The sequence below is a fragment of the Amia ocellicauda genome, chromosome 22, assembly GCF_036373705.1.
Source record: "Amia ocellicauda isolate fAmiCal2 chromosome 22, fAmiCal2.hap1, whole genome shotgun sequence".
Lineage (NCBI taxonomy): Eukaryota > Metazoa > Chordata > Actinopteri > Amiiformes > Amiidae > Amia > Amia ocellicauda.
In genome coordinates, this window is record NC_089871.1 from 14,442,204 (window position 1) to 14,456,846 (window position 14,643).

At 41.2% G+C, this 14,643-nt stretch overlaps 1 protein-coding gene across 1 annotated transcript; it reads right to left on the minus strand.

Annotated features, from left to right (window-relative positions):
* Window positions 1-2,603: 2,603 nt before the first annotated feature.
* Window positions 2,604-13,777, minus strand: lpla (lipoprotein lipase a). The gene is made up of 10 exons (XM_066695709.1): window positions 13,501-13,777; window positions 11,896-12,071; window positions 11,161-11,340; window positions 10,536-10,647; window positions 9,815-10,048; window positions 9,446-9,688; window positions 7,778-7,898; window positions 7,253-7,435; window positions 6,913-7,020; window positions 2,604-6,588 (listed from the first exon to the last, which is right to left on the minus strand). Exons 1-10 carry the CDS (start codon window positions 13,592-13,594, stop codon window positions 6,537-6,539), a joined length of 1,503 nt encoding a protein of 500 aa, XP_066551806.1. The 5' UTR covers window positions 13,595-13,777; the 3' UTR covers window positions 2,604-6,536.
* Between the last annotated feature and the right edge of the window lie 866 nt (window positions 13,778-14,643).

The following is a 14,643-nucleotide window of genomic DNA, read 5'->3' on the forward strand; positions in this document are numbered from 1 at the left end:
CCTCTAATGTTTCCATTTGTTATTATTCGTAGTGGAAGTAGTAGTAGTTTTGTTGTTGTTTTTGTGGTTTGTTGTCCTCATTTGCAGATAGTGAGTCCATATTTATTACTTCATTGCTTTAGGCTGTTGTAAAATTCAAGACAAGCTTTGGCACATCCCGGGGGGGGGATTATTCAAAGGAAAATTGAAAGGAAACCCTTCACATTAGACTTTGTAATTGCTTTTCAGAAGGAGAGGGTGGGGTGGGGGGGGCAATAATATGTGTAATACAGAACACAGATACTCTTGTAAAGCAGTCTTGAAAAGGTTAAAGGCACAAAAAATACTTAACAAAGAAACCTGGACGCGTGACTGGCATTTATTTACATGTTTACATTGACGTTTGCCTTTAAAATCACGAGTCAAGCATGAACCAGTGACCCCTCGGTGCTTTATGTGTAAATACTGTGATGGAACTTCCAGGAAAGAAGAGTGAAAAAATAAAACATCTAAACATCTGGGGCCCATGTGAACTGCTTGAAAGGTATATTTATGTTTCAAGTTTAGATCTCACAAAAGCTGACGGCCTCAATCAGATGACAGAGGGTATTTCACAGAGCAGGTCAACAAACACAAAGCATCTTATGATCTGGTGTCAGCGCAGACGTCGCACACCTGACTGGAACTATATTAACTCGGCGTAGGGATCTGCTCTTCCTTCCCTTCCCTCCTATTGGTTTGAGAGTCACTGATGTCATGTGTATGTAGGCTTCATTGTAAAACATGAAGCACAGTGGAGGAAACTGCCAACGGTTAGACACATTGGTCTTCTTTCTTGGCAATGCTAACTGTAAAGGACGCAGACGCCAAATTGATTGGTAGCAGACCATACATCAGTTGTGCGTGATGCTGATGTCGTAGATTTACTGAAAGCACTAGTATGAACTAGTCAAAGTAGAATTAATCAAGCTGTGTATAACCTCGCTCTCACTGGGGACACGTATCTATCAGTCTACGTGTCAATCAATATTTATGTCTTATTTAGAGTGCTTTTTCATGACCAGGACCTACAGATACTGGACACAAACTGAGCAATACCATTTCAGTCTAAGGACTGGTAGTTTAGAGCAGTATATACTTTAAAAACATTGCTTGATTTGGTGGAAGCAGCTCGTGGGCATAATGCGTCCTGGGGGAACGGTCTAAGCTGATTTTAAAGGACGTCGGCTTCCCAGAGCTGTTGTTAGTTCCTTTGCAGAAGTCTGAGGTGCCGGTTAAGTACTCTATTCGCATTCTTGCCAACCCAACAGCCATTTCCACTGGTTACGGGCCAGAGAAAGTAATCCTGTTACCACAATCGCAGAGAGAAGCTGGCTGCTACTGTTTGTTGGGTTAATATATTTATGTATGTATTTATTTCATTGAATGATCTATTCATTTATTTTTAAATTGGTTTGCTTGCATTCAAAAGGAGACAGCAGTTCTCCTGCAAAGATCTGAGCTACAGCTGCAAAGTAAATACTCAAAAGTAAGCAGCCAGACACCTCTCTTGAGAGTACTGCAAATTCTGATGGAGAACACCAGTGAAAATGCATATGCAAAAACAGAACTTATAAACTCTAGATATGCATCAACTCCCCTACGTCTTATTTTCCAGCTAAGCGAGAGAGGACCGTTGAAATGTGTAAATTGTTAATGTACCACGTTCTTTGTTTAATATTATTCTGCGTGATGAATGTGCTGTCAGGGAGAGATGTGGTTTTGTTTTCACATGGGTTCTGCTTGGAGGGAATAGAATAGGAGCCTAGACATGTTGCAGGACTTTTCCTTCATCTTGTTGCACAAATAAAAAAACTGGAGTCACGGCAGCAGGTCACAGTCAGGGGAATTAAACTTTTGGGAAGGTCATCCCATGTATAGTCGAGGAGACCCCTTTGGCCTCTTCGTATGTAAGTGATGGATTTTTGTTTTGATAGCTGCTGGTAAATATTTCCTCTGCGCTTACATGAAAGCCTTGACCTTGAGCTAACGCTTACAGTATCAAGAGCCTCTTAAAAGCTGTATTATAGGAGTGCCTTTGTATTCTCGTTCTGAAGCAGGCAGCGTGGGTTTGAAGAGAGAGGATTAAAGTGTTCTCTGGGATCTCATGAGAGCAGCCCGCCAGGTGCAGACAAACTCGTCTTGGTTAAACTTGACCCACCTACTCACGTGTACTCGATTTGAATACAGCTTCATGGCATGTCTTGTCTGGTCCTTGCTGTGCGTAAAGGATCACCGGACTGTGACTTGTCAGCTGTGTCATGGATCACAGGAATAATGGGTAGACTAGCGCCCTCCTGACAATGCTAAATACATTACAAATTAACCTCTCTGATGGAACTGCTTTTACTCTTTGGCACGGACTCAGTTATCAGTATGTAGTATCTCTCAGAACTATTTTAACTAAACTCTTCAAAGTAGATACGCATTTAGACAGTGTACGACAGGTGATGTATACCTCTCATCGTCCCGAATAGATTTCGAAGACACTCACTTATTTACTGCAATAACTGTGTCCTTGATTGATTTTATACCACTGCATAAACAAATTATGCCAAACCACGTCACAAACCAGAAAAAGACAATCTGTTTTCACAGCTTTATTATTTTTTTTCCCATATAAACAATTCCAATAAAATACAGTGTTTTCTTAGAACCAGCAAAGCTAAGAATTACATGTACAGAATGTTTTAGAGAGTGATCGCAGTTTAGGATAAAAATGAAGAAGCCTAAACAATGGAAAGGAGTGAATACATGCTTTTTTGTAGTTGCTTAAATAACTTGATATATTTCAGTCCACTTACACTAAGTAACCAGCTAATATAACAAAGCTAATTTCTCCTGGAGAATTGTCCCAAAAGCCTTCTAAATGATTATCAGGCATTACAGATGGTAACCTAGGAGCATTAGGAATTTAGAAAATAGGAATAAAATCAGATGTTATAATTAGAACAGAAACATCATTATTAATACTGAGGAGGATGAACATGTCCATATATCAGGAAATTACACATTTTCATGTTTCAATCATGATTTCATTCAATTTACTCCAGACTAGTCTTTTCACCATCGGAGGAATATCTACTTATTTATTTTTAATTAATTAAGTTCTAATCAGAAACGGGCTTATTTATAGTCCAGACTTGATAGCAGATCTATGGAAAGTAAGATACATCCCTATCTGAGTTAATGTCCTCAGAAAACTGTTATATTTGTATCTATGGACTCGGGTCATTTGATGCATTGACTGGGACATCTTCGCAAAGTTTTTGGAAAAACTCTGCCTGAATGTCACTTCTCCCAATGCAAGAAAACAACTTTTTTTACGGTTTATGTTAAAGGGTTTGGTGGTATGAATCTTGTCAGAAGCTCTGTCATTTCTGTGCAAGACTGAGAGGTTGTGTATTTGTAAAAGTTTGCTTTAATTCAGTTAAAAAAGTGCCATTCTTCAGGTGTACTTATGTAACCTTTTTGAGTTGAATACAGCGCAATGTTTCCCACCCCCCCCCCCACACACACACACAGTACACTGCATATGAAACGGCTTTAAAAATGACCTGATGTGCCTGCAGATAACACCTCTCTCACGATCAGTCTGACCTTGACAGAACTACAGAACTATCACTTCTTACTTTCATGTCTAACAAAACATATATATTTATATATAAAAAGAGACAAGTGCCATATTAGTTGAAAAACATACAAAAAACAAGAAAAACTGCCTCAGAAAAGCTAGCAAAAATATATTATATACAGCGTATTATACAAATATATACAATACAATTAATAAATAGAATATGAAATATTCTTGACGACTGCGGAGCACGAAAGCCTACAAAAGCTTCTACAATTTTTTTTAAAACTTGTTCACCATAATCTCTTACAGCCATGGTTTAAAATAAGAATGATAAAGTCTTGCAGTCTTTCTCTAGTGATTATTCATGCATTAAAGGAGTAGGAAGATTGTTGTACTTGATTGCTTCTGAACTGCCAGGAGCACGCTTCAGTAGGCATACACTGAGGTAAAGGGACGGTAATGGGAATTCTTGTTCGGCCCTTACTTTTGAAATAATCTCCAGCAGCATGGATATAATGGGCCCTCTGTCCAGCACCTACTATTGCCTTTAGAATAAAATCGTCCAAATTAAATCCAGAGGGATCCAATCCTGACACATTCTCTGAAATGGGCCTTAGTCCGTTTTTTAATTTTTTGAAGGTGATGCGAGGGTACTAAGATCCCACAAAATATGTTCAGTTTGTGACAGACCAAAGCAACAGGACTATGGCGGCTTCAAGTGACCTGTACCAATCTTAAGGATGTTCCTCAAATTCAAGGCCATTGGAGGACAAACAGGTTTTCGAGGCCTTGTTTAAAAAATTAAAAAATAAAAACGTACAATGCAGAACTTGTAACAAAAAGCTGTACATCAAAATAGATGATACTTTGGTCCTTGTGCTCGTCTAGTAGCAATGTCAGTCATCCATTTGGATTCATCCTAACCTTCGTACTTCACTCCACGTCGAGCACGCACATTTTCACAAGACCCCCTTGTGTGCTGAATGGCCTGTTCTAGTCCATTTTAAAGCACTAATTTTAATATGTGCCTATTTCACATCATCCTTGGATAGAAAATATTTTTCTCTTAACTATATTTAGGTTTAAGAAAAAAATATAGGATATATGTATATATGTGTAGAGTAACCATATACACCCAGCACATGGGCCAAACCGCACAATGCTAGGGTAGAAGGAATCCAAATGCATTCATACAGGCAATATTTATTTTTTGACCACCCTTAAAATATAAAATTTAAGGTACAATAATTGCCTATTTAACAGATTATGATATATAGATATATAGATATAGATACAGATATAGATATAGATATACACACACACACTCACCTAAAGGATTATTAGGAACACCTGTTCAATTTCTCATTAATGCAATTATCTAACCAACCAATCACATGGCAGTTGCTTCAATGCATTTAGGGGTGTGGTCCTGGTCAAGACAATCTCCTGAACTCCAAACTGAATGTCTGAATGGGAAAGAAAGGTGATTTAAGCGATTTTGAGCGTGGCATGGTTGTTGGTGCCAGACGGGCCGGTCTGAGTATTTCACAATCTGCTCAGTTACTGGGATTTTCACGCACAACCATTTCTAGGGTTTACAAAGAATGGTGTGAAAAGGGAAAAACATCCAGTATGCGACAGTCCTGTGGGTGAAAATGCCTTGTTGATGCTAGAGGTCAGAGGAGAATGGGCCGACTGATTCAAGCTGATAGAAGAGCAACTTTGACTGAAATAACCACTCGTTACAACCGAGGTATGCAGCAAAGCATTTGTGAAGCCACAACACGTACAACCTTGAGGCAGATGGGCTACAACAGCAGAAGACCCCACCGGGTACCACTCATCTCCACTACAAATAGGAAAAAGAGGCTACAATTTGCACAAGCTCACCAAAATTGGACAGTTGAAGACTGGAAAAATGTTGCCTGGTCTGATGAGTCTCGATTTCTGTTGAGACATTCAGATGGTAGAGTCAGAATTTGGCGTAAACAGAATGAGAACATGGATCCATCATGCCTTGTTACCACTGTGCAGGCTGGTGGTGGTGGTGTAATGGTGTGGGGGATGTTTTCTTGGCACACTTTAGGCCCCTTAGTGCCAATTGGGCATCGTTTAAGTGCCACGGCCTACCTGAGCATTGTTTCTGACCATGTCCATCCCTTTATGACCACCATGTACCCATCCTCTGATGGCTACTTCCAGCAGGATAATGCACCATGTCACAAAGGTCGAATCATTTCAAATTGGTTTCTTGAACATGACAATGAGTTCACTGTACTAAACTGGCCCCAACAGTCACCAGATCTCAACCCAATAGAGCATCTTTGGGATGTGGTGGAACGGGAGCTTCGTGCCCTGGATGTGCATCCCACAAATCTCCATCAACTGCAAGATGCTATCCTATCAATATGGGCCAACATTTCTAAAGAATGCTTTCAGCACCTTGTTGAATCAATGCCACGTAGAATTAAGGCAGTTCTGAAGGCGAAAGGGGGTCAAACACAGTATTAGTATGTTGTTCCTAATAATCCTTTAGGTGAGTGTAATTATATATATATCATACATACACACACATACATATATACATACACACACACACACACACACACACACACACAGACTAAAGTAGAGACAATATCAAGTGCTTAAAATAGGATCTTACTTCTCTTCTCTTCACCTTCAACAATAACCTTTCATTTGCCATCCCCAAGATCAATAGGGTGAGATGATCTGTTGAGAGGACGATCACTTACTCGCTACAGACGAGCTAGGCTGAAATGTGCCCACAAATTGATACCACCCCCCACCCCACACAAACACACCCACACAAAAAAGATGCTGTTATGGAGAACTAAGACGACCGAGTCAAACTTGTGGCTTTGAAATCTGTGTTTGCAGTCCTGTTTTGGCAATGTTGCTGTTCTTGACCTCCGGTTCTTGTTCAGTCAGTGCTCTTACCCCAAGCGCTGCCGTGCATTTTGTGTTTGTGCTCCCTGCAAAAGAGAGAGAAACAAGAACAAACAAAATACAATAAATTAGTCTGCAAGTCAAAAAAATATATTATTTTGCCGTTTTATAATGATTACACAGTATTTTTAATGCAACTCTGTTTCAGGACTCACTCATAATAATTACATTAAAAACAACCATAGATCTTGAAGAACATCTGCATGGCATGGTTCAAATTCATAATACACATTTGATTACAGTATGCGAGATACAATTAACTAAACCTCCCCCTCAAAAAACACATCCACAGTACTTTTCCTGCTTCAGTCCACAATTCCCAATTGGCTTCAATGTCATCTTTCCCATACCTTGCGTGTCTCTTGCTGATTTGATTTTCTTTGGACTTTACGAAGACGGCAAAATCCCCTCCCCTCATCAGCGTTGCAAACTCCCCATCTTTGGCACGGAACTCCACCCTGCAGTGGAAACACAGTTGTAAAGTGCCGGTCTACTCAAATGTGTAGACTATGCTTTTTGTTTGGCCAGAAAATGAGCTGACAACCGCTAAAACAAAGTCTTGCAACGTTAGTGAAGAAATCTGTGTTAGTGTTAATCTGTGCTCTCCCCCCCACCACCCTCACAAAAGCCTAGAGTGGTGATTACACCATCTTTCTCTGCCCCCCCAAACTTCCTTCACCCCCCACGTACTTGGCCTGTGTCTCCCCGGCTTTGATGCGCAGTTTGCGGATGTTAAAGTTGTTGTTTCCCCACCAGTCAGACCAGCTGAAATAAGAGTCCTTGTCCCACTTCATCTTCACCATCAGAAGCTCTCCGATGTTCACGTCGGTGGTCAGCAGGAAGGACACTGTGTGGTTGGTAGCCATATAGGGTCTGGATTAAAATGGAGGAGAGAGTTAAAGACCAAGTGTACAAAGCTGGCTTGATGGCAGGGGGCCAGTTTCTTGCATTCGTGGAGGTGCAATTGGGAATCAGATGGCTCTAGATTAATCTCCGACACATCTTAGGCTAGGCTAGTAATACGTATATAGCTGCCTTTAACAATGGTGAAGTTGAAAAAGGTTGAAGACAAAAATCACGCGAAACATTAACAAAACTTTCTGGGAACAACCAGACAACGGATGTGTGGTCAGAGATTAACTATAATGAATACACTGAAAAGACAGGAAAGGCGGACTGCCGGCAGGTCAACGGTTCTTTACTTGTGGGACTCACAGGACGAGGGGGATGTTCTCGGTCTCGTCCAGGGTCCCGTAGAGGGAGATCACGGTGGGCTGATCCGTGAAGCTGATGTTTTTCTGGTTGAAGAAGTGCACCTTGATCTGATAGTGGAAGACTGGGGGAGAGAACAATCCCGTCAGCCACGACACGAATAAGAATTAAGCATTTTCAGAAGAGAGCTTAAAAACCAAACCAGATATCCCCCCAGGCAGACTATTCTGTTGATTGATTCATACATTTGTAATGCTTTAAAAGCATTCTTGTTGACTGCAGGTGCAGCTCCAGGACTGGTTTTTGAACCATTCCCAATCTCAACAGTCTGAATTCTACTAACTACTGAATTCACTAATGGGACAATATCAGGAAGACCAGGGCAACAGGATTAGATAGTAAGCCTCCTTGATTAAACCGTCCCCAGCAGAGAACAAGACGTGCCGAGTGATGGGATATTCAACATTACAGAGATCAGTCACGATTTTGCACACATGTGGGGTGGATTAGTGGGACTCTGCGAATGGGAGAGTATGCAGCTATGAACACAACAAGCATTCAGGGTCATCAGATATGGAGCTGGACGATCTACATCTGAGGAGGCCAGTTGCTCTAGGAGCCAGTGCTCTTGGCAGTGCAGGGTCACATTACGACGCTGAAGAAAATGTCAGTGTACGCGCTGGGTGTTGCATTTCAAGCATATAGTAAACTGAAATACTTCAGATCACACTCAACATCACCACCTGACTTTATTCATTTTAATGTTAATAAAATCTCTTAGCAAACATGTTGCAGGGATGCCAGCCCATATCAGTCCAGTACAGGGGGCCTCATGGTTACATAACTTGCCAGTGCTGTTGTATTTATATCTCAGTTAAGTTCTGTCCTCTGTGAATTAGAGAAAGGGTGAAGGACAACAGCAAGAGGTCTACCCGCCAGCGATTGTTTTGCCCCGATCGATGTTTGCCTATGCAGATATCGAAGTGCTAAGCACCAGATTAAACTTTTCTCAAGGGTTAAATATGGTTTTGAAAACCTGGCTGACCACGAGTCTTGAAATTCAATGCCATACAGTTACAGTGCAAGGAAGTTTGACACCCATTGCCACCCAAGCAATGCAGCAGGCAAGCTTGCCACCATACTGCAGCATAAAACTCAGATTGAAGTCAATATTTTTGATTCAACATCAAGTCTACTTTTGCTTCTTACAGCGACAACTGGTCATGCAGTCACATCATAGAAATTGTTAACTATAATGAGCCCATCAAAATGCACTATACACTTTTGTGTCCATTTCACAGCTGGTTGAACATGAGGGCACCTTCAGGAGCCTTTATTACAGTCATCAGACTGTTTTAAATGATTTGTGTTGATCGTCTTTCTTTCACATGACCCATCAGCACATGATCACCCCATGATCTACTGCGAAATGCAGATACAATAAACCTCAAACCATGAAGGAGCATTGCATGGTACATTGCACAATGTGGTTTATAATTGGAATAATGAGGAGTCCGATATGAGTTACAGATGTCTCTTGAAATGCCAAATGCGGATGGCTTGTAATTAACGGAGCTACATTTCAGTGTTACACAACTGCAGGTTTATAACTAACTTCTTCAGTGACAGTTCGTCCACCACCCCACCCACCCTTGACTTCCACCGCCTCACCTTTGTACGGCATGACCTCTCGGGTCTTGAGGTACATCTTGGTGCTCCGTCGGCTGCGCACCTTGTTGACCTCGTAGCCCAGCTTGTTGCAGCGGTTCTTGCGGCAGCTTAGACACAGCCCCTTGTTGAATGCCTCCTTGGTGTTGCAGCGGTAGGCCAGGCTCTGCTTCTGCTCGTTCAACAGGGAGTCGATGAACAGGTGGATGGAGCGCTCGTGCGAACACTTGACAATCTGGTCCATTTCTGCAAGAGAGGGGGAAAAGGTTGAGGTTCTTGGCTCAGCAGGGACAGATACGACGCCACCCACACAAATACCCGCACAAATTTCCTCCGCTTTCTCTGTTCTGCACGTCAGCGTTTTTGGCGTACCATGGAAGCCGGTGGCTGCAATCATGAGCATTGCTTTGTGCAAATCGCAGCCCGGTTGGAAGCTGCCTCCATTGGGGTAGATGTCCACATGGCCAACAGGTCTCTGGATGCCAATGCTGCGGTCCGGAGAGCCGCGGGTGTAAGTGTGCAGGACATCCACGAACTTGGCATCATCTGGAGAAAGGCTGCTCTGCTCGTCTGCGTATTCAAAGTTGGGGCCAGCGGGGTCCAGACCTAAACAAAAAAAGAAGCAAGTCATCGGTATGCCTGCAAAATCACAATCTAAGCTAAGATGAAGGTTCCAGTTTAAGCTTTTAATCAACACTGACACCTATGCATGTTAATGATTATAGTTTTTATTTGTGGTGTAATGAATTGTTTGGCAAGGTTTTTCTATAAAAGTTGTTTTCAACTTAATAGGACTGTGACATTTAGGTTTATGCAAGGTTCAGACAGATAAAAGTTACAATGTGGTTGTGCCAGAAGTCAGACACACAAACACTTATTTACTGAATTTTTGAATAGTCCATAACACTGTTCAAGAAGAAATGCTTTGGGGTCTTTAAAAGTTGGTCATTATACAAATCTGCTTGATCTGCATGTCCTACACACAATCTTGCAAGATTCAGTCAAAAAGCTAATGTTATTCTAAATAATTAGTCACATTTTTTGAATTGAATTAATTTTAATGATTGCCGTTTTACTGGAACAACGTACTCACCTGTGATCCTGTTGACTTTATTGTTGGTCAGGAACCCTGCAATTCCGGCCACATGGGCTCCCAGACTATACCCAAGCAAGTGGAATTGCTCTAAGGGGTAGTTTAATTCTGCCTAAGAGAGAAAGTTCAGAAATAGTCCATTTCAGAAAATTCACAGCAATTAATATATTATTTTTTGCTTAAATTTTTCTGTAGATTTCTTATTTTCCTAAATTTGTGTAAGTGGTGACAATGTATCCACTACTGCTCTTGAAATTTAGCCTGAAGGTCAAGAAAACGTAAATCTGCTTAACATCTGAATGTCTGCTTGCACGAATGCAAATATCTTTAACACATTGGTTCATACTGGAATAACTGCAACAGTGTCCTTTACCTCTGCCCTAATAAACAGAGGACACCACTTACGAAGATATAAATACAACAGTCACGCTAGTACATCAAACTCTGATGCCTCTATGAAGACCGATATGAGCTGGCGTGCCTGCGATAAGTTTAAAAAAAAAAAAAAAAACTCAATCCTGGATTTGCAGTAGAATGACTTGTTTCAAACCTTTTGAAAATCTTTGCCAAACAAATCAAGATACCAGTTGAGAAAGTTCTGAGTTTTGATATCTGAAGCCCCTACCTCAATCCAATTAATGAACTTCGCCAGGTCCTGTCCCACCAGCTTTGTGTAGGCCGCGGACGTGGGGTAGTGCTGCTGAGCCCTGGTCAGCCAGTCAACCACAATGACGTTGGCCTCCGGCTCTCTCTCGTACAAGGCCGCCACCAGCTTGGGAACCCAGCTCTCAAACAGCCCCGTCACCTGAGGACACAGTCACGTCAAAGGAGGTACACACTTATTGCCCTGGTATCACTAGTTTGTTGCTTTTGATCCCCTCGTTTTTGGTCCCTCATTTTCAATGATCATTGAGTACCTTCTGATCTCACAGCTGGCCATGTTGCCAGGTGAGCTGACCACACCGGAGACTTTTTCCCACAGTTCATAAAGGAAGTATTCTGTACCACGAAGGATCCTGAGACAAATACTGTTCTTTAACATCAGCAGGCTATTGTTGAATTAAAAATAAACCACTTCTAAGGCTTAGCAGTTCATCCCTTGTAATTAAAGAGAACAAATTGAAAAAAGTAAAAACCTTAAGAAAACTGTCAACTTACTGTAGGTCCCTATAGTAAAACATCGTAACCCGTGTCTCTGGTTTATTATTCCACTGCCACTTATAGTCTAGTTTATGATTTATAGTTTTAGTTGTTCTTTTGAAGCAGCAGAATCTACATCATGCAAAACTGTAATATCTATACAGTATAGAGAAGAATATTGCAAGAAGAGCACCGCACCACACCTGAAGTTTGTGCTTACCGTCCACCCATGGATGACCACAAAGGTCTGTGTCTGTGGGTTGAAGTTGCACTCAGAGATGGTGTCGGGTTGTCCAGGCACCAGGTAGCAGAGGTCGTCGTCGGGCACTTCAGCCGTCCGCAGGGAGAACTTGGACTCAATGTTGCTGAAGTCTGCAGCCCACTCTGTGCTGTTGCCTGCACAAGGGAAAATGCAGAGACGGTGAGCAATACTAAAAAAGCAAACAAATGGCCAAAACATGTAGGAAAAAATAAACAAAACTCAGCCTGTCTTTGAACTTTTCTTTATAACTGTAAATGTGCAATGCTGACTTGCAAAATAGTTTTGGCTTGAAACAATATTGAAAGGGGAATAGAGAACAGACCGGAGCTCTTGGACCAGAACCAATCACTTTATGTGACACTTAATGGCACTGTCCATTATGAGATACGTATATGTAAATATATATAGACATGTATATCTGTATAGGGGTACTTGCAACAAAAGTGGGAAATAAAATCCAACATTTTTAAAAGGTACTTCTTTCTTTATTACTTAAAGGGTATAATTACATTAGTTTATTAATAATAATATTATTATTATTATTATTATTATTATTATTTATTTAATTGTATTTAGAAACAGTTTTAGTTACATTGCTACAAGGTTGTGCTAGCCCCAAACAACCCACAACCTAGGAGAAAATCGTGTGTGTGAACCAAAACTTAATTCATTGTAATTCTGACGTTATAGTCCCATAAACTAAACTGGTAACATTCAATCAATCCAAAAGGTCAGAAATGGAGAAAATCGGCATAATTGAAAATATATAAATATATTTATGCAAAGAGTAGACGATTCAAACAGTGCAATACCGCCCTCTGTTGATAACAAACATTAAAAAAGTGATATATTATCACACTAAGAGTTTCATAGGGGTGAAGCCCACCGGTGTCTGCGAATGAATAAAAAAAAACACTTAGAAAGGATTCGTTCATAATTAAGACCTATTTTAGTACGTTAATCTAATTAATATCAATTAGAAGAGCTTGATTGGCTGACGCAGACATATGCGAATAAATGGTAGCTACCCTTTTCTTTTGGCAACGTGTAAGTACAGAAAGCATAAGGTAGTGAGCGGGTTTTACCGCCTTGTTAGTGAACTATAAAAGGAATAGAAATGCTATTAATATACGCAGATACTGGAGGTACTTTCAAAACAACACTTTAAATGTTTTAATTTAGAGACGGGAGTTTTTATTATAAAGAAATCAATATAAAATCAGCAATTAATTTAAAAAAATATATATAAATTGACACTTTGTTGTAGGGAATGGTGTTCTACCCTTTTCCCCCCTAATGACTTAAAATAGATGGATGGTAGATAATGATTTGTTTACACTGCAGAAATATTTGCATCTATCTGCGCAAAGTTGCCACCAGAGAAGGGAGTCACATTAGTCTAACCGCGCAGGGTTACTCTCGGTCAGAAGACAGGCGGCTCTCCGCAGCATTTACCGCAACCGCAGAGCACACAACCCCCCGGATCCACAGATCATTAGCTGTCGTTGAACCCATGCCTCTGCTTTTTCCTCTCTCCCTCCATGCAATAAAAAGTGCACTTACTTAGAAAGGTAGCCTCGGTTGAGTTGGAAAGAGCCGCACACGTTTTTGCAAAGGATATCCACACCATGAGCAGCAAGACACTTTCCTTGCCCATATTATTATTGGTTCAGTGGTTTTCCAGCAAATCCCGAATCAAAGGAGCTCCTTCTCTTTTGCAGCGGTAATCCAATTTGGTCTGAGCAGCTGATTAAAGTGCAATAGCCCAAAAGTGCAATGCTTCCCTATGGGGGTAAGGGTTCTCCCTGCTTTCTTATAGAATCTGTTACCCTTGCCTATCCAAACCTGGCTTTATGTTAAACTTGGGACCTCCGATGCAAATGCCTCCTGTACTATTGGTCCAAGGTAGATGGGCGTGGATTAACTCTTGCCCACATCAACACCAGGCGAATCTGCGTTTGAAATCGTGACTGCAGTCTGCAGCTCTGCTCGCGGCTGCGCGGCTCAGCCAATGGGAGCGCTGGGATTCTGCACATCTGCGCAAATCTGAGCCGCGACCACCGCCGTTAGGGAAAGCAATCAAGGTGGATAACAATGACTCGATAAATAATTGCATAGTATAAGCAAGTTTAATATGAACCCCCTAGTAATAAACCCATTTCAAATGGGAGATTGCACTGCTGATGGGGTGTAAAGACTTGGCTTGATCGGTATTTCAGAAGTGGACTGTTTTTGTGAAGGCACTGCTGAGGTTGTTGGTCTCTTGTTGTTAATGCTGTGCTTGTCTGGCAGAACATTGTGATTCCATGTTATTTTTTTTAATGTATTTATATATTGATAACATGGGTTTCATTTATGGGGTAAATAGAACCAGATGCAGCGTCAAACACTTGCTGTCTGCTTTTCCGCTGATTTCGAGTGAAATTCAACATTAAGGACAGACGCACACAGCAAAACCGGGATTTCTTTCTCTGAACCCAAAGGAAATGTGTGTTTTGCGTAACACAGGCACTGGTTTGGACACAAGTTTGAACCGCCAGTACGAGTGTAATTTTAGCCCGCTTTCACTGCCTAATGCATATATCAAGATATACATATTAAAAGAGTTTCAACATGCGCCACAAGACGGTCCCCACAGAGGTGCAAGAAGCACAAAATAGTCGTTTATTTGCATGGTATAATACTCTGCATTTGTATAAGCTGATG

What these genes read in the sequence shown, in the direction of transcription:
- lpla (XM_066695709.1), bottom strand. Translation starts at nt 13,594, where the DNA reads ATGGGCAAGGAAAGTGTCTTGCTGCTCATGGTGTGGATATCCTTTGCA. An exon ending in AACCGAGGCTACCTTTCTAA is followed by an intron (nt 12,072 to 13,500) that starts GTAAGTGCACTT and finishes TCCCTTGTGCAG; the next exon opens with GCAACAGCACAGAGTGGGCT. An exon ending in GCCGGGGAGACACAGGCCAA is followed by an intron (nt 7,021 to 7,252) that starts GTACGTGGGGGG and finishes TTTCCACTGCAG; the next exon opens with GGTGGAGTTCCGTGCCAAAG.